Here is a 24,953-nt window from a genome sequence, read left to right on the forward strand (position 1 = left end):
CTACCTTTTGTTTGGATGTCACAAATTGCGCAATCAGTGTTCCAATTTCCAAGCTAGACTTTTTATTATTATTGACCCAAGAGATTTAATTCTCTCATCAGTTTATATTCACATCATAAAACATAAATTAATTTGGTTGTTTTTATTTATTTACTTATTTTGCTGTTTTGGGGGCAGGGCATGCGTACCATGCTCTGTGTTACACCATACATCCAACTTATTGCTGCTGAGTCATTAAAAAACCACAGGAGGGATTATATTTTTAAGTTGATGTTAAACTGAGCAAAAAAATTAATGGGTCTAAACTTTAGTCATTCAGAAGCATGTTTTCTTGGATAAGATTATCCCTAAAGTTGTTAAGTGCTTGGACTCTCTATATTCTGATCCTGATTTCAAGTCTGTATTTTTCAGTCATTATCTGTGTGACTTTGGACAAGTTACTCAAGCTGCCTTGGTTTTAAATTTCTAGTTAATGGAATTTACCTCATAGGATGTGTGATATTTTCTTTGCTTTTTTTTTCCCTAGTGGTTTTGTAAGGTGGTATCCTGTTTCATACTACTACTGATTGTTTTTTGAGTTTTATATGCATATCTACTTTTTCTCTTTCTTGTTAACTTAAAATCAGTGATGATTTAATATATATTGGCTTGACTGTGTAAAATAAGAAATTCAGTATGACTTTCAGCCCTCTTCATATTCCAACATTTTGTGATGTATTTTACATATTTTTTAAAAAACCTTGTGTTTGAAGAATAATTATTAAAACATTGCTTTGCTTTATAATCCATTAAAATAATTATCCTTCTCTCTGTATAACTGAATGATTTTTTTCTATAACAATCTGTAAATATTGATGGACAACTAGGTATCATTTTCTTCTTTATGACCCTTTTACCTCAGGTTCTGTAAATATCACACTCCTGATTTCTTCCTACAAAGTATGTCTGCTCCTTCTCAGACTCTTTGCCAGCTTCTTTACTTCTCTTAGATGCCTAAATGCTGCAGATTCTTAGAGCACTGTCCTGTGTGATCCCCCAGAATTCTCACCCACTCATATGGTTTTAAATACCCTTCATCTGAAAATGACTATTTTCTGTGCTCTATACTCATAACTGCCTATTTGATATTTTATCTTGGATGTCTCCCTCAAATCTCAGATTTGTCCAAAATGGAGTTTGTAATTTCCCCCAATACCCAAAAGTGCTTCTGGTAAAGGAAACTTTTTATAACTTTTGTAGTGACCCTCTATCTGTAATATTGCTTTTTGTCTTAAAGTCTGTATTTTTATAGTGAATATACTGAATACAGTGAACCGAGCTTTCTTTGGGTTAGTGCCTCTCTGATCCACCCTTCTCAGTCACTTGACTCTCAGCCTTTTGTGTGTGTCCTCGTGTTTTATGTGTAGCTATTATAAAGGCCATGTAGCTGTGTTTAGTTTTTAATCCAACATGACAATCTTTGTGTTTTTACCCATGGGCTTAGTTAGTCATTTACATTTATTCAAATTAAAAAAAGTATTTGGAGTGGTTACTCTCACCTTATTTTTTGCTTTCTGTCTGTTCTACTTTTCTCATGTTTTTTCTTAACTGTTTAATTAAGATTTTAGTTTTTCACTAGTTTTTTTCTCTGTTATTAATAACTTTTCATCTTGAAATTTTTGAAATAATTTCAGGCTTACAAAATATTTCAAAAATAGTATGTTACTTTTATTTTTTTTCTTAAGACATTTCTTGTTTTAGATTTATATACTCATTTTAAAGCTACTTCTTTGTATTCCATGCCTTCCTGACTTATTAGATTGTCTTTCTGAAATTATCTTTCTTCCACCTGAGGTACATCCCTTAGTGCCATAGTATTTTTAGGAATAAAGTTTTATGTTTTGTTTATCTGAGGGAGCCCATCTTCTGTTTTCATTTTTGATAAATGATGTTTGTGGGTAAGAGGTATATGCATTTTAGGTTGATAGGTTTTTTTTGGAGGGAGTTGGGGTTTTTTTTGTTTTTGTTTTTGTTTTTTTGCTTTTATTCTTAGCAGTTTGCAGATATGCCAGTATGTTCTTGCTACCATTATTGCTGTGAGAAAAACTGTTGTCAGTGTAACTGTTGGTCCTCTGTTGGTTTGTTCTCTCTAGTTGCTTTAGGATCATGTCTTTATGTTTAGTGTTCCATGGTTTCCCTGAAATTTGTCTACTTGTTGAGTTTCCTTTTTATCCACTTCAGAATTCATTGGGTTTCCTTTATGAATGAATTCCTATGTGCTATAAATTCTGGACTTTTTTAAGCAATATTATTTCTCCCCATTGTCTCTATCCTCCCTTTCTGGGATTCTGATTAAATATATAGTAAACATTCTTATCATGTCTGCCAAATCTCTTAACCTCTTTATATTTTCCATTTCTTGTCTTCTCTAATATGAATTCTGAGTAATTTCTTCAATTCTGTCTTCAGTTTCAGTAATTCTCTTTTCAGCTGTGTCTAATCTGTTGTTTGATCCATCCTTTGAGGCTTTTTTTGGTTTAAATTTGTAATGTTTTTTATTTGTAAAAGTTGTATTTCTTACTTTTCAAGTCTGTTCTTGTTTAAGAGACTGCTCATTTCTGTGGATACATGTTTGTTTATGTAGATTTTTTTTACATAGGTTTAAATTATTTTGTGCCTAGAAATTCTAATGCTGTTTTCATTTTGATACTAAACTGGTTTGTTGTTTTCTTCATAACTTGCTATTGTGAATGCATATATGTGTTTATGTGTTTGTCTGACTTGCCCAACTATGTATTCCATTAAGGGAAAAACATCTCTCTATTCATATCTTAATATATAACTTACATCCTGGTATCAGGTAAGTTCCTGAAATACAGTCACTGAAAGGAGTCTTGTTCTTATTTTTTTCCTCATTTATTTCGTTATTGAATAAGTTAACTTTTTAAGTACTCCTTTTTTTTTTTAAAGAAAGACTCTACTAATGGGTATGCTTTCAGAGCCCTTGCATATCCCACAATGTCTCCTTTTTTGTCCTTCTTACAGTTAGCCAGGATTCCTATGTAACAGTCTTTTCCTTAGATCCCATTTTCTTGGGGTATTTAATATTTCAGAGAAGTTACACATCAGCCATTCTTATCTATTGAAAATAATCTGTATTGCCTGATGCAGCCTGTTGAATTTTTATCTTTAAATTTGAAAGTATCATCAGAATATGGCTTCTTTTGGGGGGGGTTCTTTCACTAATTTTGCAAGGGTCTAAATTGATACCTGTCTATCTGCAGACACTGGTCTTTCTTCAACTCAGGGAATTTTCTTCTACATGTTTATAATGACTTCTGTATTATCTGTGTCTTCTCCCCAAGTTTCCCTTATACAATTTGGTTCTTTAATTAATGTCTTGACTCTCTTCTTATTATTTTAAGTCTTTTATTCTTCCGAGTTCTAGAAATTTTCAAGTCTGTCTTCCATTTATCTTCCATTTATCTTCCATAGAATAGGCAGGTTGTATACCACTTCCAATGAGATATTTAATTCAAATACATTTACTTAATATCTACATGAATCTCTAGAGATGTAAAATTATTCCTACTTTGTTCCCACTTCTATGTTCAAAGTATCTTCTTGAATCTTGTTGTTTTCATTTAGCAACATCATTTCAGAGAAATATAGTTAATTCTAATGATTCCAGAAGGTTCTTTCCACCTAGAAAATTGTTTCACATATCTGCTGATTTTTATCTACCTTCTTATTAGGAAGAAGCTCTGTAGGTAATCTTCTACCATGTGTCCTTCTCCATGAAAAAGAACTCTGCTCTTCATTGTGGGAGGGAACTTTGTCAGGCTAATTATCTGCTAGTTAAGACTGATAAAAATTGGCACCATTCTGGTCAGGATAGAACTCTTTATGTAAGTTGCAATTGAAAGTCTTCTTCTTGGAAGGAAATAGAGTTTTTAATACAATGGTAAATATTTTTCTGTGGAACTTTGAGATTAAAACTTTGGATACTAACTATTCACCCATCTAACCAATATTTAAGAGTCTAATGGTCATTAACCAGACATCTTTTTCTTTTTTAACTGCTCAAAACTATTTCAATAGTAATTCCTCCCTTTCCACACACACACATGTTGCTTCCAAGAAGTTATGTTTGAATTGGCCTATTTTAGTTATCTTTCCTTGATTTAAGTTTGTAAGTTTGAATCTAAATTCTATGGGAAAAATTCAACCAATCTTTATGCTCTAAGAGAAATTATCAGTACATTTTTCTACTAACGCCTGGGCCATCCACTCAAGAAGATACTCTTCTGAATAATCTTTCTGTCCACCCTATCTTTTCTCACCCATTGTGGAAACAGGACTCATTGCCTACCAACACCTGGTATACAGATTTTCTGCTTATGCAACCACCTCAAATAAGAGAATGCCTGCCTCATTGTCTGCCTTTATCCTCCTGACTTGGGTATGTTAGTGTAAATTTATCATTGTCCCTACACTTATCTCTGAGACCAGGCTTTCTTTCATAGGAGAGGAATCATGTAGCACAAATTTATAGTTTTTCACACCTTTTCAGTTTCCAAGTATAGATACAAGTTTTTTTCTTATTTTTATTTTTAGGGGGTTATTTCTATAATGATATATCCTTTATCTAAAAACATCGATGCTTCAAAGATGACTTAATAGTTATATATAAAGCCAGATATTTATAGAATTAACTAGCAAATTAATCTGGCTAGTTTACTGAGTACCTACTATAGGTATAGTACTTTATTTGATTTTAGAATTTAATTTGGGAGAGTTGCCTTTTACTGTCTACAATTTAGCTAAGAAAATAGGATCTATACATATGCAAACCTAACAAGATATTGTAAGAGATTGTGAGGCAAACTATGATAATGCAAATTACTGATGTGTAGTAAGATAAATGATTTCATAAGAGGAAGTCATCACAGCCAGGTATTTGAAAATTGATGTGAATTAGAAAGACAATTATTGGGAAACCATTTTACTGGAGAAGAGAAAACAGTGATTGTATCAGTATGGCCACAGAAGTGGATTCTGTATAGTAAAGGAGTGGAAACTGGTCAGAAGGATTGATTAGGTTGATTGTGAATAGTCTTGAATGCTAAGATGAAGTTTGTGCTGAAAGTAACGTGGGTTTGACACAGTGAAAATGGTTGTTCTAGTGAGATTAGAGCCGTAGCCATGGACAGAGAGAAGTAGCCAGTTAGGACATCCTAGAGGAATCTAGGTACAGGATGGTAAGGATGTAGACTGAGAGTGGTCAGAGTATAGCTGGTGAGGGAGGTCACAGTAGAAAACTAGCAGGACTTGGTAACTGTTGGGTAAGTTGTATAGGATCAAAACATTTTTGCTAATTAAAAGAGACATTGTGTATGAGACAGATTTTTCAACTTTATTAAGTGGGAGAATTCATATTATGAATGATGTAAGAAAATAAAGTATGACTGTGTGACAAGTCCCAGATCTAGAAATAACTGACACGATAATGAAATGCGTGTTCTCAAGCCAGATGTCTGGTGCTTTTGGCTGCCCAGGTTTTACCCCACTGCACTCTGGCTCTGAGAGCTGCATAGTTTGGGTCTTTCCTAATCTTTAGTCTCTGTTCTTATTCAGCAGAGTAACAGTGCTGCCCCCTCAGGGTTTCTTGACCAATTCTTTCTTCTTAATTATCTTGTTTCACAAATATTTACTGAGAACCTTCAGTATGTGCAAGACCTTGTGCTAGGCATGGAGAATAAAGGAAATGAAAAGTGCTGTGTGGTACTTATGTTAATAAGTAAACTCAAGTGCATTTTCACTAGTATTTTGTTGTCGAGGTTTTCAGGAGACATTTGTTTCACTCAAATGAGCAAGAGGCAAATACTTTTCATTTGGAGAGGACTCTTGTTTTTTGCAAACTCTATTAGTAAATGACTGCTTTTTTTCTGCAGTTTTGGAAATTTACAAATAATGAACTTTTTTTTTCATCTCCACTAGGGGACAGTGTGTTACCATTAGATTTTTTTTTCTTCCATTTCAGCAAAATGTATACAGAAAGGAAATTTAGCCTCTAATTATGTTGATACGATATTAATTACCTTACAAATGTAACAAAACTTAAAATGTTTCTAAACTATACAATTTAGGATTTTTGTATATTGTATGTGTTATGGATGGATAGATATATAGACATATGTAGATACAGGTTTTATTTGTTTAGAGTGATTGAAATTTTGTGGCATTTAGATAATTTTTGCATGAGTTCACCAAAATAAGGATGGATGGCAGAAAGATATTAATACCAAAATATAAGGAAATTGAATTTCAGGACAGTTTTATAATTCATGGAACTTGAATTAGGCTTTCGGTATGGAATTTGCTGAGACAATGTAATGTTTACCCTTCCAAAAGATCTTTGTAATCTCTTGAGACATCTAAAGCCTAAATAATACATTTATACGTATATTTTAAATTTGTAGATTTTCTTTTAACAGAGTACATTGTGTTCTTTAGGAATGATGTGTATGGAAGATGAAAATCTCAAAAGATTTCCTTTTAGGTTGTCTATAAAGATTTGGAGAACAGTGATGTCATAGCTTTTCCTGCCATTCTTTGAGACAAGATCCTACAAACTCCACATAAATTTGATTCTAACAGCATACCATAAACTTGTTTATACCTCTTTAATTCAAGTACTGATATCTGTGTAGTACAATGATAGGGTTTAATGTTTTGAAATATACCTTTTAAAAAGTTCTTCAAGTTTTGCCAAAACTGGGTATAGTTTTGCCAAAAGTTCTCCTTTGAGAAAACTGAAAGGGACAGTGGATCAGTAAGGAATTCTGAGGATACGGCATTACAGAAAATTGACCACTTGTACACTTGCAAGGTGCTACTTCTTCGTCATTTACTTCTGAAACTGCAGGCGTTACTTGTCCAAATTGTGAGGTAGACGGTGGGGAGCAGGGAAAAAAGCTGGTATGAATAATGGAGGTGCCATTTCATTCGCAATCTTCTGTGAAAGTAAAGAAATCCACTTTCCCTGATTTCCAAAGAGCTTGCCAAAGGCTTAGAGGTCCCATGAGAATTTTTGCATCGAGACTTCACTACTCTATGGAAGATGATAGATAGAACCATGGGAAAGAAACCTACCATCAACCAAAAATAATAATAATAATAATTATATATATACATATATGTATATCTCATACAAAAAACCTAAAGTACAGGATTCCATTGACAAGACTTAATTACTCTAGAGTAATTTTAAAACTGTTTTTAAAAGGTAATGGTAATAGAACTTTTGTGCATCTTTTTTTTTTTTTAAATAAACTTATTTATTTATTGGCTGTGTTGGGTCTTCCTTGCTGCGTGGGGGCTACTCTTCGTTGCGGTGCACGGGCTTCTCATTGCGGTGGCTTTTCTTGTTGCATAGCATGGGCTCTAGGCGCACGGGCTTCAGTAGTTGTGGCTCGCAGGCTCAGTAGTTGTGGCGCACGGGCTTCGTTGCTCCATGACATGTGGGATCTTCCCAGACCAGGGATGGAACCCGTGTCCCCTGCATTGGCAGACGGATTCTTAACCACTGCGCCACCAGAGAAGCCCCCATCTAAGCATAGCATATTTCATCCTAATCTTGAAATTACAAAGTGATAGAGAAATAGCTAAATATGACAAGTTTCTGGTTAAAACCTATGGTGAATTCTAATCCTAAATAATTCAGTTCAAGGATATAAAAAATTAAAAACAGCAATTTTATATTGATTTTTAAAATATTCTTCCTGGTATTTAAATAACCCAACTGTGAGAAACTCTTCAAAATCTCAATGAGCAACTGTTAACATGCTGAATAAAATTAAGTACACATTTTTTGTTGTTACTTTTAGCTTAACTTCCATGATATCTTTCTTAACCTCTAAATCAGCCATAAGCTATAACTTTGTGAATTATTAATATGATTCTTTTGGAAATCTTTTATTGAAAATTGCAATATTCAAACAAAAATGTTTTCTTTGTACAGATTTTGAAGTTTTTGGTGGGGATAAATATTCTCTGGAAATCTAGACAATTATGAAGTACTGATTTTATGAGATAACAAATCAAATTTAGTCCCTGAATTTAAAGTCTTGAAACTAAGTTTTAAAATAACTTATTTTTCTTATTAAAGCGTGTTTATTATGAAAAATTTGAAAATATAGCAAAACATAAAGATGAAATAAAAATAGCCATAAATCTGTCATCCAAAAATAACTCTTGTTAACATTTTGATATTTTCCCTCCCAGTAATTTAAGAAACCTGATTACTACATCCTTTTTTTTCCTTTAGGACCAGTTTCTAGTTTATAATACAGCTGTAACCAAGAAAAAGAGTGAATGTTGTATTTTACAGCTGAAAGTTATATTTTTATTTTTTTATGAGAAGATAGAGTGCAATTTTTATTGTTTTTCAAAAATTTGACCTTGTTCTTAAGTGAACAGAACAATAAGATAACAAGTAATTACTGTTACGACAATAATTTAGATTTAAGCAAAATGCAGACTTTAATAATCTTATTAAATATCCTCTTGTTTTTCTTTTAATTAAATGAATGTTTTTGATTTTTTTTTTTTTTTTTTATGTTTAGAACCAAAAAGAGCTTTAGAGAGCCTTCAGTTTTATCTTTTTCAAATCAAAGCACAGCAGCCAATTTATAAAGGAAACAGAATAGAAAACATCCAAGTGCACTGCCCATAGAAAGGAAAAGCACAATTCTGATTAACATTTTGTTTAATTGCATAGGTTCGTATTTCTTTTTTTTTTTTTTTTAAACGTCTTTATTGAAGTACAATTGCCCCACAATGGTGTGTTAGCCTCTGCCCCACAACAAAGCGAATCAGCCATACAATATGTTCCCATTTCTCCTCCCTCTCGCATCTCCCCCCCCCCACCCTCCCCATCCCACCCCTCCAGGCGGTCACAAAGCACCGAGCCGATCTCCCTGTGCCATGCGGCCGCCCCACACTAGTTATCTATTTTACATTTGGTAGTGTATATATGTCCATGACACTCTCTTACCCTGTCACATCTCACCCCACCCCCTCCCCATATCCTCAAGTCCATTCTCTAGTAGGTCTGTGTCTTTATTCCCGTCTTGCCACTAGGTTCTTCATGGCCTTTTTTTTTTTTTTTTTTTTTCCTTAGATTCCGTATATATGTGTTAGCATACTGTATTTGTTTTTCTCTTTCTGACTTACTTCACTCTGTATGACAGACTCTAACTCCATCCACCTCATTACAAATACCTCCATTTCATTTCTTTTTATGGCTGAGTAATATTCCATTGTATATATGTGCCACATCTTCTTTATCCATTCATCTGTCGATGGACATTTAGGTTGCTTCCATGTCCTGGCTATTGTAAATAGAGCTGCAATGAACATTTTGGTACATGACTCTTTTTGACCTATGGTTTTCTCAGGGTATATGCCCAGTAGTGGGATTGCTGGGTCGTATGGTAGCTCTATTTGTAGTTTTTTCAGGAACCTCCATACTGTTCTCCATAGTGGCTGTATCAATTTACATTCCCACCAACAGTGCAAGAGTGTTCCCTTTCCTCCACACCCTCTCCAGCATTTATTGTTTCTAGATTTTTTGATGATGGCCATTCTGACTGGTGTGAGATGATATCTCATTGTAGTTTTGATTTGCATTTCTCTAATGATTAATGATGTTGAGCATTCTTTCATGTGTCTGTAGGCCATCTGTATATCTTCTTTGGAGAAATGTCTATTTAGGTCTTCTGCCCATTTTTGGATTGGGTTGTTGGTTTTTTTGTTATTGAGCTGCATGAGCTGCTTGTAAATCTTGGAGATTAATCCTTTGTCAGTTGCTTCATTTGCAAATATTTTCTCCCATTCTGATGGTTGTCTTTTGGTCTTGTTTATGGTTTCCTTTGCTGTGCAAAAGCTTTTAAGCTTCATTAGGTCCCATTTGTTTATTTGTGTTCTTATTTCCATTTCTCTGGGAGCTGGGTCAAAAAGAATCTTGCTGTGATGTATGTCATAGAGTGTTCTGCCTATGTTTTCCTCTAAGAGTTTGATAGTGTCTGCCCTTACACTTAGGTCTTTAATCCATTTTGAGTTTGTTTTTGTGCATGGTGTCAGGGAGTGTTCTAATTTCATACTTTTACATGTACCTGTCCAATTTTCCCAGCACCACTTATTGAAGAGGCTGTCTTTTCTCCACTGTATATGCTTGCCACCTTTATCAAACATAAGGTGACCATATGTGTGTGGGTTTATCTCCGGGCTTTCTATCCTGTTCCATTGATCTATATTTCTGTTTTTGTGCCAGTACCAAACTGTCTTGATTACTGAAGCTTTGTAATATAGTCTGAAGTCAGGGAGCCTGATTCCCCCAGCTCCATTTTTCGTTCTCAAGATTGCTTTGGCTATTCGGGGTCTTTTGTGTTTCCATACAAATTGTGAAATTTTTTGTTCTAGTTCTGTGAAAAATGCCAGTGGTAGTTTGATAGGGATTGCACTGAATCTGTAGATTGCTTTGGGTAGTAGAGTCATTTTCACAATGTTGATTCTTCCAATCCAGGAACATGGTATATCTCTCCATCTATTTGTATCATCTTTAATTTCTTTCATCAGTGTCTTATAATTTTCTGCATACAGGTCTTTTGTCTCCTTAGGTAGGTTTATTCCTAGATATTTTATTCTTTTTGTTGCAATGGTAAATGGGAGTGTTTTCTTAATTTCACTTTCAGATTTTTCGTCATTAGTGTATAGAAATGCAAGAGATTTCTGTGCATTTATTTTGTATCCTGCTACTTTACCAAATTCATTGATTAGCTCTAGGAGTTTTCTGGTAGCATCTTTAGGATTCTCTATGTATAGTATCATGTCATCTGCAAATAGTGACAGCTTTACTTCTTCTTTTCCGATTTGGATTCCTTTTATTTCTTTGTCTTCTCTGATTGCTGTGGCTAACACTTCCAAAACTATGTTGAATAATAGTGGTGAGAGTGGGCAACCTTGTCTTGTTCCTGATCTTAGTGGAAATGGTTTCAGTTTTTCACCATTGAGGACAATGTTGGCTGTGGGTTTGTCATATATGGCCTTTATTATGTTGAGGAAAGTTCCCTCTATGCCTACTTTCTGCAGGGCTTTTATCATAAATGGGTGTTGAATTTTGTCGAAAGCTTTCTCTGCATCTATTGAGATGATCATATGGTTTTTCTCCTTCAATTTGTTAATATGGTGTATCACCTTGATTGATTTGCGTATACTGAAGAATCCTTGCATTCCTGGGATAAACCCCACTTGATCATGGTGTATGATCCTTTTAATGTGCTGTTGGATTCTGTTTGCTAGTATTTTGTTGAGGATTTTTGCATCTATGTTCATCAGTGATATTGGCCTGTAGTTTTCTTTCTTTGTGACATCTTTGTCTGGTTTTGGTATCAGGGTGATGGTGGCCTCGTAGAATGAGTTTGGGAGTGTTCCTCCCTCTGCAATATTTTGGAAGAGTTTGAGAAGGATAGGTGTTAGCTTGTCTCTAAATGTTTGATAGAATTCACCTGTGAAGCCATCTGGTCCTGGGCTTTTGTTTGTTGGAAGGTTTTTAATCACAGTTTCAATTTCAGTGCTTGTGATTGGTCTGTTCATATTTTCTATTTCTTCCTGGTTCAGTCTCGGCAGTTTGTGCATTTCTAAGAATCTGTCCATTTCTTCCAGGTTGTCCATTTTATTGGCATAGAGTTGCTTGTAGTAATCTCTCATGATCTTTTGTATTTCTGCAGTGTCAGTGGTTACTTCTCCTTTTTCATTTCTAATTCTATTGATCTGAGTCTTCTCCCTTTTTCTCTTGATGAGTCTGGCTAATGGTTTATCAATTTTGTTTATCTTCTCAAAGAACCAGCTTTTAGTTTCATTGATTTTTGCTATTGTTTCCTTCATTTCTTTTTCATTTATTTCTGACCTGATCTTTATAATTTCTTTCCTTCTGCTGGTTTTGGGGTTTTTTTGTTCTTCTTTCTCTAATTGCTTCAGGTGCAAGGTTAGGTTGTTTATTCGAGATGTTTCCTGTTTCTTGAGGTAGGCTTGTATTGCTATAAACTTCCCTCTTAGCACTGCTTTTGCTGCGTCCCATAGGTTTTGGGTCGTCGTATCTCCATTGTCATTTGTTTCTAGGTATTTTTTGATTTCTCCTTTGATTTCTTCAGTAATCACTTCGTTATTAAGTAGTGTATTGTGTAGCCTCCATGCGTTTGTATTTTTTACAGATCTTTTCCTGTAATTGATATCTAGTCTCATAGCGTTGTGGTCGGAAAAGATACTTGATACGATTTCAATTTTCTTAAATTTACCAAGGCTTGATTTATGACCCAAGATATGATCTATCCTGGAGAATGTTCCATGAGCACTTGAGAAAAATGTGTATTCTGTTGTTTTTGGGTAGAATGTCCTATAAATATCAATTAAGTCCATCTTGTTTAATGTATCATTTAAAGCTTGTGTTTCCTTATTTATTTTCATTTTGGATGATCTGTCCATTGGTGAAAGTGGGGTGTTAAAGTCCCCTACTATGATTGTGTTGCTGTCGATTTCCCCTTTTATGGCTGTTAGTATTTGCCTTATGTATTGAGGTGCTCCTATGTTGGGTGCATAAATATTTACAATTGTTATAGCTTCCTCTTGGATCGATCCCTTGATCATTATATAGTGTCCTTCTTTGTCTCTTGTAATAGTCTTTATTTTAAAGTCTATTTTGTCTGATATGAGAATTGCTACTCCAGCTTTCTTTTGATTTCCATTTGCATGGAATATCTTTTTCCATCCCCTCACTTGCAGTCTGTATGTGTCTCTAGGTCTGAAGTGGGTCTCTTGTAGACAGCATATATATGGGTCTTGTTTTTGTATCCATTCAGCCAGCCTGTGTCTTTTGGTGGGAGCATTTAATCCATTTACATTCAAGGTAATTATCGATATGTATGTTCCTATTCCCATTTTCTTAAATGTTTTGGGTTTGTTATTGTAGGTGTTTTCCTTCTCTTGTGTTTCTTGCCTAGAGAAGTTCCTTTAGCATTTGTTGTAAAGCTGGTTTGGTGGTGCTGAACTCTCTCAGCTTTTGCTTGTCTGTAAAGGTTTTAATTTCTCCATCGAATCTGAATGAGATCCTTGCTGGGTAGAGTAATCTTGGTTGTAGGTTTTTCTCCTTCATCACTTTAAGTATATCCTGCCACTCCCTTCTGGCTTGCAGAGTTTCTGCTGAAAGATCAGATGTTAACCTTATGGGGATTCCCTTGTGTGTTATTTGTTGTTTTTCCCTTGCTGCCTTTAATATGTTTTCCTTATATTTAATTTTTGACAGTTTGATTAATATGTGTCTTGGCGTGTTTCTCCTTGGGTTTATCCTGTATGGGACTCTCTGTGCTTCCAGGACTTGATTAACTATTTCCTTTCCCATATTAGGGAAGTTTTCAACTATAATCTCTTCAAATATTTTCTCAGTCCCTTTCTTTTTCTCTTCTTCTTCTGGGACCCCTATAATTCGAATGTTGGTGCGTTTAATGTTGTCCCAGAGGTCTCTGAGACTGTCCTCAGTTCTTTTCATTCTTTTTTCTTTATCCTGCTCTGTAGTAGTTATTTCCACCATTTTATCTTCCAGGTCACTTATCCTTTCTTCTGCCTCAGTTATTCTGCTATTGATCCCATCTAGAGTATTTTTAATTTCATTTATTGTGTTTTTCATCATTGCTTGGTTCCTCTTTAGTTCTTCTACGTCCTTGTTAAATGTTTCTTGCATTTTGTCTATTCTATTTCCAAGATTTTGGATCATCCTTACTATCATTATTCTGAATTCTTTTTCAGGTAGACTACCTATTTCCTCTTCATTTGTTAAGTCTAGTGTGCTTTGACCCTGCTCCTTCATCTGCTGTGTGTTTTTCTGTCGTCTCATTTTGCTTATCTTACTGTGTTTGGGGTCTCCTTTTCACAGACTGCAGGTTTGTAGTTCCCGTTGTTTTTGGTATCTGTCCCCAGTGGCTAAGGTTGGTTCAGTGGGTTGTGTAGGCTTCCTGGTGTAGGGAACTAGTGCCTGAGCTCTGGTGGATGAGGCTGGATCTTGTCTTTCTGGTGGGCACATCCACGTCTGGTGGTGTATTTTGGGGTGTCTGTGGCCTTATTATGATTTTAGGCAGCCTCTCTGCTAATGGATGGGGCTGTGTTCCTGTCTTGCTAGTTGTTTGGCATAGGGTGTTCAGCACTGTAGCTTGCTGGTCATTGAGTGATGCTGGGTCTTGATGTTGAGATGGAGATCTCTGAGAGATTTTCGCCGTTTGGTATTACGTGGAGCTGGGAGGTCTCTTGTGGACCAGTGTCCTGAAGTTGGCTCTCCCACCTCAAAGGCACGGCCCTGATGCCTGGCTGGAGCACCAAGAGCCTTTCGTCCACACGGCTCAGAGTAAAAGGGAGAAAAAATAGAAAGAAAGAAAGAAAGAAAGGAAGGAAGGAAGGAAGGAAGGAAGGAAGGAAGGAAGGAAGGAAAGAAAGAAAGAAAGAGGCTATAATATAGTGAAGCAAAATAAAGCTATTGTAAAGCAAAGCTATACAGACAAAATCTCACCCAGAAGCATATACATATACACTCACAAAAAAAAAGGAACAGGGGAAAAATTAATATATCCTGCTCCCAAAGTCCACCTCCTGAATTTGGGATGATTCGTTGTCTATTCAGGTATTCAACAGATGCAGGCACATCAAGTTGTTTGTGGAGTTTTAATCCGCTACTTCTGAGGCTGCTGGGAGAGATTTCCCCTTCTCTTCCGTGTTCACACAGCTCCTGGGGTTCAGCTTTGGATTTGGACCCGCCTCTGCGTGTAGGTCACCTGAGGCCGTCTATTCCCCGCCCAGACAGAACGGGGTTAAAGGAGCCGCTGCTTCGGGGGCGCTGGCTCACTCAGGCCGCGGGGAGGGAGCGGTACGGAGGAGGCGGGGCGAGCCTGCAGCGTCAGAGGCCGGCGTGACGTTGCACCAGCCTGAGGAGCGCAGTGCGTTCTCCCGGGGAAGTTGTCCCTGGATCACGGGACCCTGGCAGTGGCGGGCTGCACAGGTTCCCGGGAGGGGAGGTGTGGATAGCGACCTGTGCTTGCACACAGGCTTCTTGGTGGCGGCAGCAGCAGCCTTAACGTCTCATGCCCGTCTCTGGAGCTCCTTTAAGCGGCGCTCTTAATCCCCTCTCCTCGCGCACCAGGAAACAAAGAGGCAAGAAAAAGTCTCTTGCCTCTTCGGCAGCTGCAGACTTTTTCCCGGTCTCCCTCCCAGCCAGCTGTGGTGTGCTAACCCCTTCAGGCTGTGTTCACGCCGCCAGCCCCAGTCCTCTCCCTGCGATCCGACCGAAGCCCGAGCCTCAGCTCCCAGCCCCCGCCCGCCCCGGCGGGGGAGCAGACAAGCCTCTCGGGCTGGTGAGTGCTGGTCGGCACCGCTCCTCCGTGCGGGAGCCTCTCCGCTTTGCCCTCCGCACCCCTGTGGCTGCGCTCTCCTCCGTGGCTCCGAAGCTTCCCCCCTCTGCCACCCGCAGTCTCTGCCCGCGAAGGGGCTTCCTAGTGCGTGGAAATCTTTCCTCCTTCACAGCTCCCTCCCACTGGTGCAGGTGCCGTCCCTATTCTTTTGTCTCTGTTATTTCTTTTTTCTCTTTTGCCCTACCCAAGTACGGGGGGAGTTTCTTGCCTGTTTAGAGGTCGGACGTTTTCTGCCAGCGTTCAGTGGGTGTTCTGTAGGAGCAGTTCCACGTGTAGATGTATTTCTACTGTATCTGTGGGAAGGAAGGTGATCTCCGCGTCTTACTCTTCCGCCATCTTCCTCAAGTTCGGTTCGTATTTCTTATTGCGGGTCAGGGTCAAACGAGTTTGAAAAACAGTGACTTAAACTCCTGAGACGGACTTCTGCCGTTGTGCAGGCATCATGAAAGCAGCAGCCCAGAGAGCAGGACACGCAACCCCGAGATCCACGCCGGCCGATCTGCATCAATGTTTTTGATTTTTATGTGTGGGTATGTAAACATTGGTGTGCCATGTTCACAGTTTATGCTCTTTATGACTGAGTATAAATCAAGGTTACTATAAACCTGAAGCCTAGCCATGAATGTTGCTGGAGTTACAGATAGTAAGTGAACTGCTGATAAATTTAATTTGGGTGCTTTTTTCTTAATTTTTTAATGTGAAAGTTTGGGTACCCACTCTTCTTACAATAGCTTTATCACATTGATATGTCACTCTAAGGATCAGCCATTTCTTGTCCCAAAATATTTCTTGTTCATCCTGGACTCTACAGTATTTTCTTCCTCTTTCTCTCATCATTTGGTTCTGTCTCCCTGAGGAAACATTCCTGCCTCATGTTATCTTACCATGCTCTGAATTCCCTTGTTCTCTCATGTGCAACTGTAGCAATATTACCTACAGTCTAGTCCTGTACATATATTTGTACATTACATCACATCGGTTTTCTAGGGATGGGGTTAACGTTTTTCAAATTTTTTGTTTGTTTCATGGAGTAAATATTCCCAGATGACATGGCTGCTGACATAACCCATATGTAGTTTTCTAAATGTTCCAAGCAGGTTTCTTGGTGATGGTGGTAGGGTGTGTCAGTAGATAAGGAATAGGGAAATGGAATAGTAATGTGATTACAAGGTATAAGATGATTATGGTAGTAATTCACCATTTTTCTCTCTTGCTTCAGTTTGGATATTTTTTTACTTCACTTCAGGGTCACTAATATTGTCTCTGGCTCTTCCCATCTCATATTAAATCAGTCAATTAATTCTTAATTTCAAGTATTATATTGTAAAATTGTAAAAATTGTTTTTTTATTTGAGATTTCAATTCTATGTTGAAACTTTCCAGTTTTCATCAACGTTTCATTCTCTTCCTCTATTTTTTAAATATATTAATCGTAGTTATTTTGAAATCCTTGCAGGGTAATTCCAATATATGGATCATTTCTGGATCTGTTTAAATTGATTTTTTTTTCTCTTGTTTATGGATATTTATTTATTTTTGCTGTTTTGCGGTCTTTACTTGTCAAGTAATATTTTATTGTATGCCATCTGTTAGTTACAAAACATTATAAAAGCTCTAGTTTATTTTAGCTTCCTCCAAAGAATATTAAAATTTGTTCTGGCAAGCATGTGTGTTACTGGGAAATCAACTTGCTTTTCTGGAGCTTGTTAAAGCTTTGTTAGGGCATTTCTAGTTCAGTTTTGTCTGTATTCCTGGCTTATAGGCATGGTCATTCAGAGATCTCGGCTGAAGGCCGTGGGTGTTCACCAAGGTCTCCTTGTTCCAGCCTACCTCACATCTAATCTTCTAAGTGCAGTGCAGCTTCTGAAATCTCTGCTCATTGCTCTAGCTTCCCAGAAATTATTCTCTGCTAGGCCCTATGGAGTCCACCTGTGCAAGTGCCGATTAGGAATTGGCCAAATAAGGGGAATTTTCAGCAGAATTTTAGGACTTCTTTGCAACTCTCCCATCACAGGGATGTTTTTCGCACAATCTGAGCCACTTTGACAACTTTAAATTGTAATCTCTGTCTTTTATATCCAGAGAGACCATCATTCACTTGGACTCTATTTCTCTTCTTTATAGTTTCGAAAAATTCTCTCAACAAGACATCTGAGGTGAATGGTCTCTGCTTTCAAGGACTGTAGATATGCATTGGTTACTGTCTTAGATCCGCAAACGGCATTTTTACATAGAGTTTACCAGATTTAATGGTTATGTATGGTGAGTAGGTGTTATCAGCTACTGTGTTGTGGCTGAAACAGTACCCTCCATAAAAATAATAATTCTAACAGCGGTTATTATAGAATATTTGTTAGGTATCTGTGATTTACATGTCTTACCTGGTTTAGTCCCTACAGAAAAATCTGTAAAGTAGATAATATTGTTACCCCAGTTTTAGATGAAAAACGCAGAACTATAAAACTTTGATAATTTGCTCAAAGATATTTGACAGTTGTGAAGGCCAGTATTTGAATACCAGCAATCTGACTCTAGAGCCTGATTAAACACATCTTTTCTTGAAAAATAATACACTTTGTGTTTTAGGTTCACAGAAAAATTGGGAGGATATTACAGAGTTCCCTTGTGCCCTTTGTGCAATTTCCCCTATTATTAACAACTAAGCCATAGTTTATGCAGATTACCTTGGTTTTACCAAATTTTTTTTTTTTTATTCCAGGATACCACATTACCTTTAGTTTTCATGTCTCCTTAGGAGACAGCTGTCATGTCTCCACAGTTGGCTGTGACAGCTTCTCAGACTTACCTTGTTTTTTATGAACTTGACAATTTTGAGGAGTACTGGTCAGATATATTGTAGTATGTCCCTCTATTGGAGTTTGTCTGATGTTTTTTCTCATGATTAGACTGGCGTTATGGGTTTTGAGGAGGGAGACCACAGAGGTAAATACCATTTCATCATAGCATATCAAGAGTGCATACCATCAACATGATTTTTCAGTGTTCATGTTGACCTTGCTCACGTAGTTTTAACACTAAACATTTTTATTATATAATATTTGGAGCACACAAGGAATGTATGCATATACATGTGCATAAATATAGATGATTGATAATAAAATGACCACCTGTATTGCCCCTCCACTCCCTATCTCCATCAAGGATTGAAAACACTGTTTTGCATATCCACTTTCAGCAGGAAATGCTTTTTAAAGATTTATTTCCTTGCATTTTTTACTTACGTTATCAATACTTTTATAGAGGTATGGAATTTTGAAATGAGTTTGAAATCCATAAATTGTTTGTCTATCTAATTTTTGTACATACTAGAATTTTCTTAGTATATGTATGTCTCACCATCTTGTTGAAATCAGCTCTTAAAATTCCATATTTTTCAAAGATGAAATGATTGAGGTCAGGCAGAGAGGGAAAACAAATATTTAGTGGAATAACATAGGTTCTTCTCACTGAATTCTAATCTTTCCAAATGATGCGTATAAAAAATTGCCAAAGTAATCTTTCAAAGAACAATCTTACTTAAATTTGTTAGTAGCTAAAGATATGTAAGTTGTGGAGCAATCAAAATGAGCATGGAAGATTTATTCCAAGATAGAGAAATGCGATTTCTCTAGCCCTAGGATCTTAAACAGGTTTTCCCCCTTCATTTCTTTGTTACCATGCTGCTTTCATTATAAGTGTAAACTGGTTTCAAAGAGGTTATACAGATAGCCTTTTTCTGTTTATTTTTGAATGGGAAACCTTAATTATCATCATCTGTTGTATATCTCATTTTAATGAGACTTGGGAGTAGATGTGTATCATACCGTGCAACATTGTAATTAATTGATTATTGAGTGACAAATACATATCTATAGTTGGTTTGTATTTCATTCAGTTTTAGAATACTATTTCTATATTTATAAATGGTGCGTCATGAATGATATCTGCTCCTATATAAGTGAATCACATTTTAAGCTCAAACATATTTGGCTTTTAAATGATTTGTTAATGTGATTTGATATTCTGGAAACCGGTACAGCATTTGAAATCCATTATTGAAATGTCATTAAAACTCACTCACAAGAGGCAAAGTAGCCACATTCAGCCCCTGTGCCTCATCCCCAGTTCCACCTCTTAGAACAAATCAGGGAAACTGACGGGAAAGAGTAGTTTAAGTAGAGGTGATCTCTTAACTATCATCATCATAGATGAGAAACCCAGGCCTGGGCTAGTGGAGGCGTGGTGGTAGTGGGAAGGCTTCGATAAGATAATATTCTTCTTTGTACTGTTGCCAGACTTCTGGCTAAATATGTAAATAGGGGTAAACAGAGTAACCAAATAGTGGTCATTGTTAACAAATGAGTCAAACTGAAAGGGTGAACATAAGTCTATCATTGTCAAGCCTCCTTTGCTTTGAATTTGTTATAATGTATGGAGGGCAACCATGTGTTAGGCATTGAACTAAGTATTTTATATTCAAAGATAAAATATTCTTTACATCAAGAAACTGATCATCTGGTGGAATAGATGGCCAGCTAAAAAGACTATTAGAATTCAGTGTGCTAGAGGAATTCATAGCTATGGAAACGTATAGATTCACCTCACTCAAATTGGGTTGAAGAACAGCAGTCAAGGGAGATTTCAGGAGTCACTGATATCTGAGTTGAACCTCGGAGCAACTAGGGTAAGCTAGGCCAGGAGAGGGAGTGGAACAGCTTTTCTGGCAAAGGGATTAGCTGGTGCAAAGGGATGAAAGCTTGAAAAATGGCTTGACTGGGCAATCTTAAACAGTTCTACATGGCTTGGAGAACTGAGTGATTTTAAGGGAATGGTAAGAAGAGGCTGGAAGGATAAACGACCTTCCCGGTAAAGGGTTAATACTTGATCCTGAAGTTTAAAGATGGCCTTCAAAGGATTTTATGCAGGATAATGATGTGATCAGATTTTTATTATGTAAAATCAGTATTTTCATTGCTGTGTGGGAAATAGGATAGAAGAGGACAGACTTCAGAGAGACTATGAGATTGTTTCAGTAATTCAGGGCCAGAGGTATTATGCTGGCAGTGGCAGTTTGAGTGGAGTATATGGATTCAAGAAACATTAAGGAGGTAGAAACAGTGGGTCCTAGTGATATACCGAATGTTGGGATAAGGCATTACGGACGATGCCGAAGTGTAGAAATTGGTTACCAGATCCCTCTTTTTGAACCTAGCACAATTCATAACCCAAGGACCTTAAGATATTAACTCTGTTTCCACTTTCATTTTCCCTTCATATTATCATCCCCTCATACCTTCAAGAAGCCTAAATAACTAGAAAAAACAGAATTTCATAGGCAATATGATTTCAAAGGGAAAATCACATTTTAGCAACTTGTGAAATAACTCTTTTCACAAATCTGCCTGATCTTTACTTCAAAAACAAGCAGGTTTTTTGTTTTGTTTTTTTTCCTCCACACCAGTACTCACAGTTTATAACAAAGTCTGTTGTTGAAGAACCCTCAAGAAAAAAAAAAAAAAAAGGTGAAGAGAAACCTTGTATCATCAAAGAAATATTCACACTTAAGTGAAGAGCCAAAGTTGGTCTTCAATATTGGATTAAGGGAAAATAATCTTTTGTTTCATATTATTAGCTTTTGAAATTGTGTCATTGCTTTTTTTTGGTACCTTCAGCAGATATTTTTTCTACAATGAAAGTGCTTATAAAAGCGTTTCTCCTTTATTTGGGACAATGGCTGTGGTCTGAGTTCTATGCAGTACTGAGCCCAAAGAACAGCAAGCCTTGCAAAGTGTCTCCTTGAACACATAGAAACAGAGATTCTGTGATTGTGGTTGCCAGGGGCTAAGGAGTGGAGGAAATGGGGAGATGTTGGTCAAATGATACAAACTTCCATTTATAAGATGGGTAAGTTCTGAGAATTTAATGTACAGATGGTGACTATAGTTAACAGTATGTATTGTATACTTCAAAGTTCCTGAGAGAGTAGATCTTAAACGTTCTCACCCCCCTTCCAAAAAATGGTAACTATATGAGATGATGGGTATGATAACTAACCCTACTTAGTAATGATTTTGCTGTATATATGTGTATCACATCATCACATTGTACACCTTAAACTTATACAATGTTATATTTATGTTTGTAAAGTTTTTAAAAAATAAATTGTTTTTAAAAAGAAAAGTAGGTCCTTGTTAAATTTAATGTGTTGATATCTTTTCTTTCTAAAATAATTATTGTTTTATCTTTTCTTTCAGGATGAACGGAAGCTACAGGAAAGTTTAAGGCAAGGTGCCACCATTATTGCTGCCTTAATCAAAGAAAGAAATTCCGGACTCATTGGTCAACTACTGGTAGCATAAAGAACATGGAGAAAATTACCTACTGTGTTCTTAGAAACATTTACCTAAGTATCTCTTTTGTGCTTCTCTCCGAATTGTATATGGTAGAATGTTTAAGTTGTCTTTTATGTCTTTTATAATTTGGAGGATGTGATGCATAGGTGAACTTGAAAACTTTTTATGCATGTCAAATATAAATTGCTTAAACTGGAAAAGAACAGATAAGTGGAAAATTATAGCCTTCATGTAAAGAATCTTTTCACAAAGGCATGAAAGGTAAAATAGAAATAATGATGAGTCAGCTAATTCTCCAAGGAATGAGAATTTAGGAAATGTCAACTATTATCTCTCTGTTAATTAGTAAATCACACTATAATGAAACTAATAAATAAGATTAATGAGTATTGTTAATTCTAACATTATCCTCTCTCCATGGGTTATTTTGAATTGCATTCCAATTTTTCACACCTTAAAAAAAAGAGGAGATAGCAGTGAACTCTGCACTTTGAGTATCTGCACCATTAGCCTCACATTACCCTAGATCCCTAAAGGAGATGTAATCTCCTGCTTTTCTAATGTTTTAAAATTGTATGTTTTCCTTGGTTTATGAAATATAGTTTTGACTTACATTATTTTAAAAGGCTTCTGATTTTTCTGAATAATTTTAAAAGAAGACTGGAAAGCTTCATGAAAGTGAAGTTATTTTGGTCAATCTTAAGTTAGTCTTCTAAAAGGAAGAGAGTCCATTGCACATAAAATAATTAATTTTCTTTTGATACGGATAACTGCTGCCTTTTTAAATCGAGTTCTTATTCTTTCAAATTTCCACTGGTATATACATCTTAAATATTGATGATTTTTCCCGTACCTTATATTTTACAGTTTTGTCAATCCAGTCATTAGAGATGCCTTTTATTCTATATATACACTTCATAAAAACACATTAGATCAGATTATGCCAGGGCTTAGGCTGCACGTGGGAACTATAAAAATTGCATGAAATGTTTTCAGTTAAAGATAGACTATGAAATATCTACCTTGTGCAGTCTCTTCTTAACATGTTGGGTGATTTTGCCTTCATTTCTCAAGTATCCATAATAGTAGGAGAGTTTATATTTTACATTTAAATAATAGTGAGTAGAATATAGAGGAAATGAAATAATTACTGCAATTCATTCTCCTAAATGAAATGTGTTATTTGAATGAATGTAGGCTTGGATCTCAATTCCTGGGCTCGCCACTTTTTCTCTTTCTCTAGGGATGTTAAGAAATATAAAATAAATCATTTAATTAAAAATCTTGAGGGTGGAAATATATGGGCAGTGTGTGGATTTTGGTTAGAATGTCTGTCGTCATTAAGGCAGGTTGGCTACGCTGTAAAAAGTCATAGGTGCGCCTTTTGACATCTTCAGGTGAAAATGTTTTAAGAATTTGAAAAGTGCTCATAAAGGCAGAAGGGGAAAAGTTACGAAGACTTTAAGGAGAAAATGAGTGCCTTTAGGTACGTGGTGGGGAACTAGGCAATCTCTGGCACAAGCAACATTACTGTATCTATTGAGTGGTGGCTGAGTTACCTTAGATTTCAACAAAAGGGAATATTATACCAGACAAGAATTTATCTTGGGACAGTTAGTATGCCTTTACCCTAGGCAATTGTAAACATTTAGTGTTATGAGATTTAGTTAATAAAATATTAAGATGACGATGTCTGAAATCATCATCATCATCATCATCATTATGGCATTTAATTTTTTTCTTTATAGTTTACAAAGTGATTCACAGCATTGAAAATAATTTAAAGAAATCTCCTCACATCCTTTACAGTTTAGATGGAAATTGAGGCTCAGGGATCCTCACTACTTTCTCCAAAGACACATGTCTGCCTAGTAGCAAAAGGCAGGGCTTAAACTCAGGACCACTGAGAATGAGTTTTAAGCTCATTTCCTCTATAACAATGATTGCGGGCAAAGGACATCCAGCAGAGAGGCCTTGGGAAATGAGCCAGAGGCTCCGAATGAGCGTTGGAGGAATGGACGAGGAGGGACAGATCAGTCCAGTGACCCGAGGAAAGTCCTGAAGCTTTTGGCTTTCCAACCATGTTTCCAACATACAGAAATTGTAGCTAAGGATAAAGGGAATGAAGAGCATTATTGGCCAGGAGGGAAAGATAAATTAGTTGTTTTTGTTATTTGTTAAGAGATCCAGAGGCAACTTTACAGTTATATATTCATCTCCACTTCGGGAAACTTAATTACTTTCATGATAACTGTCCATTTTCACTTTACTTTTCAAAATCCCTTTAAAAATTATAGTAAGTATGCCTGAGGGTTGCTGAAATTGCTTTCTACTTGTGCAAATTTTGTGGAAAGGCTGTTTTCTTTTTAAATGTATGCTACTTAATTACATGCAATTTAAAGTTAACCTTTTTAGGAAGTTAACACAGTGCGATCGGTAGTTTGATTAATGACATATTGGTAAGAGGTAGTATTTTTTTTTTTTCATGAAAGTGCTCAATTTGAGAGATGACTTCTTGCAAATACACTCATCTGCAGATAAAAGTCAGACCCCTATATTCTACCAAGACCTCAGACCCCTGTATTCTACCGAGAGCCATTCTTACTGTGGTCACTTTAAGCATTTTGCATTGGTTTACCAGGAAAACGCTCTTTTTCTATGCTAGTTTACTGTACATTTGACCCTTGAACAGCACAGGTTTGAATTGCACTGGTCCACTTATACGTGGGTTTTTTTCAGCAGTAGCTAGGAAGGAACCATGGATACAGAAGGCTGACTCTAAATTATGCACAGATTTTTGACTGCTGGGAGGGTCAACGCCTCTAATTCCTGTGTTGTTCGAGGGTCTTCTGTAATTACACCTATCAAATTTTACGTTATATATATAAATACAGTATTCATTTTATAAAAATCAAGTTGTAGTACTACATTTTCTTATGTTAAATATGTAAATTTTACTTCCTTTTAATGTTGAAACTCACTATATCAAGGAAACAAATGATAATATTTTAATTAAAATGTGAAGAAAGCCGTTTGAGATAAGAAAGATTGAAATTGTTTTAAAAGCTTAATTCAAAAATAAACAATAAATGAAAAATACATATTGTTT

The 24,953-nt window shown here is 36.2% G+C and overlaps 1 protein-coding gene across 1 annotated transcript in view; it reads left to right on the forward strand.

The window, feature by feature from the left end:
• The window catches only part of CRPPA (CDP-L-ribitol pyrophosphorylase A), a 319,942-nt gene extending 295,124 nt beyond the window's left edge, over nt 1-24,818 (forward strand). The window contains exon 10 of the mRNA XM_068550567.1: nt 21,746-24,818. Coding sequence (XP_068406668.1) covers nt 21,746-21,850 — 105 coding nt within the window. The 3' untranslated portion in view covers nt 21,851-24,818. The remainder of the gene's footprint in view (nt 1-21,745) is intronic.
• The last annotated feature ends 135 nt before the right edge of the window (nt 24,819-24,953 follow it).

The sequence above is a fragment of the Eschrichtius robustus genome, chromosome 8, assembly GCF_028021215.1.
Source record: "Eschrichtius robustus isolate mEscRob2 chromosome 8, mEscRob2.pri, whole genome shotgun sequence".
NCBI lineage: Eukaryota > Metazoa > Chordata > Mammalia > Artiodactyla > Eschrichtiidae > Eschrichtius > Eschrichtius robustus.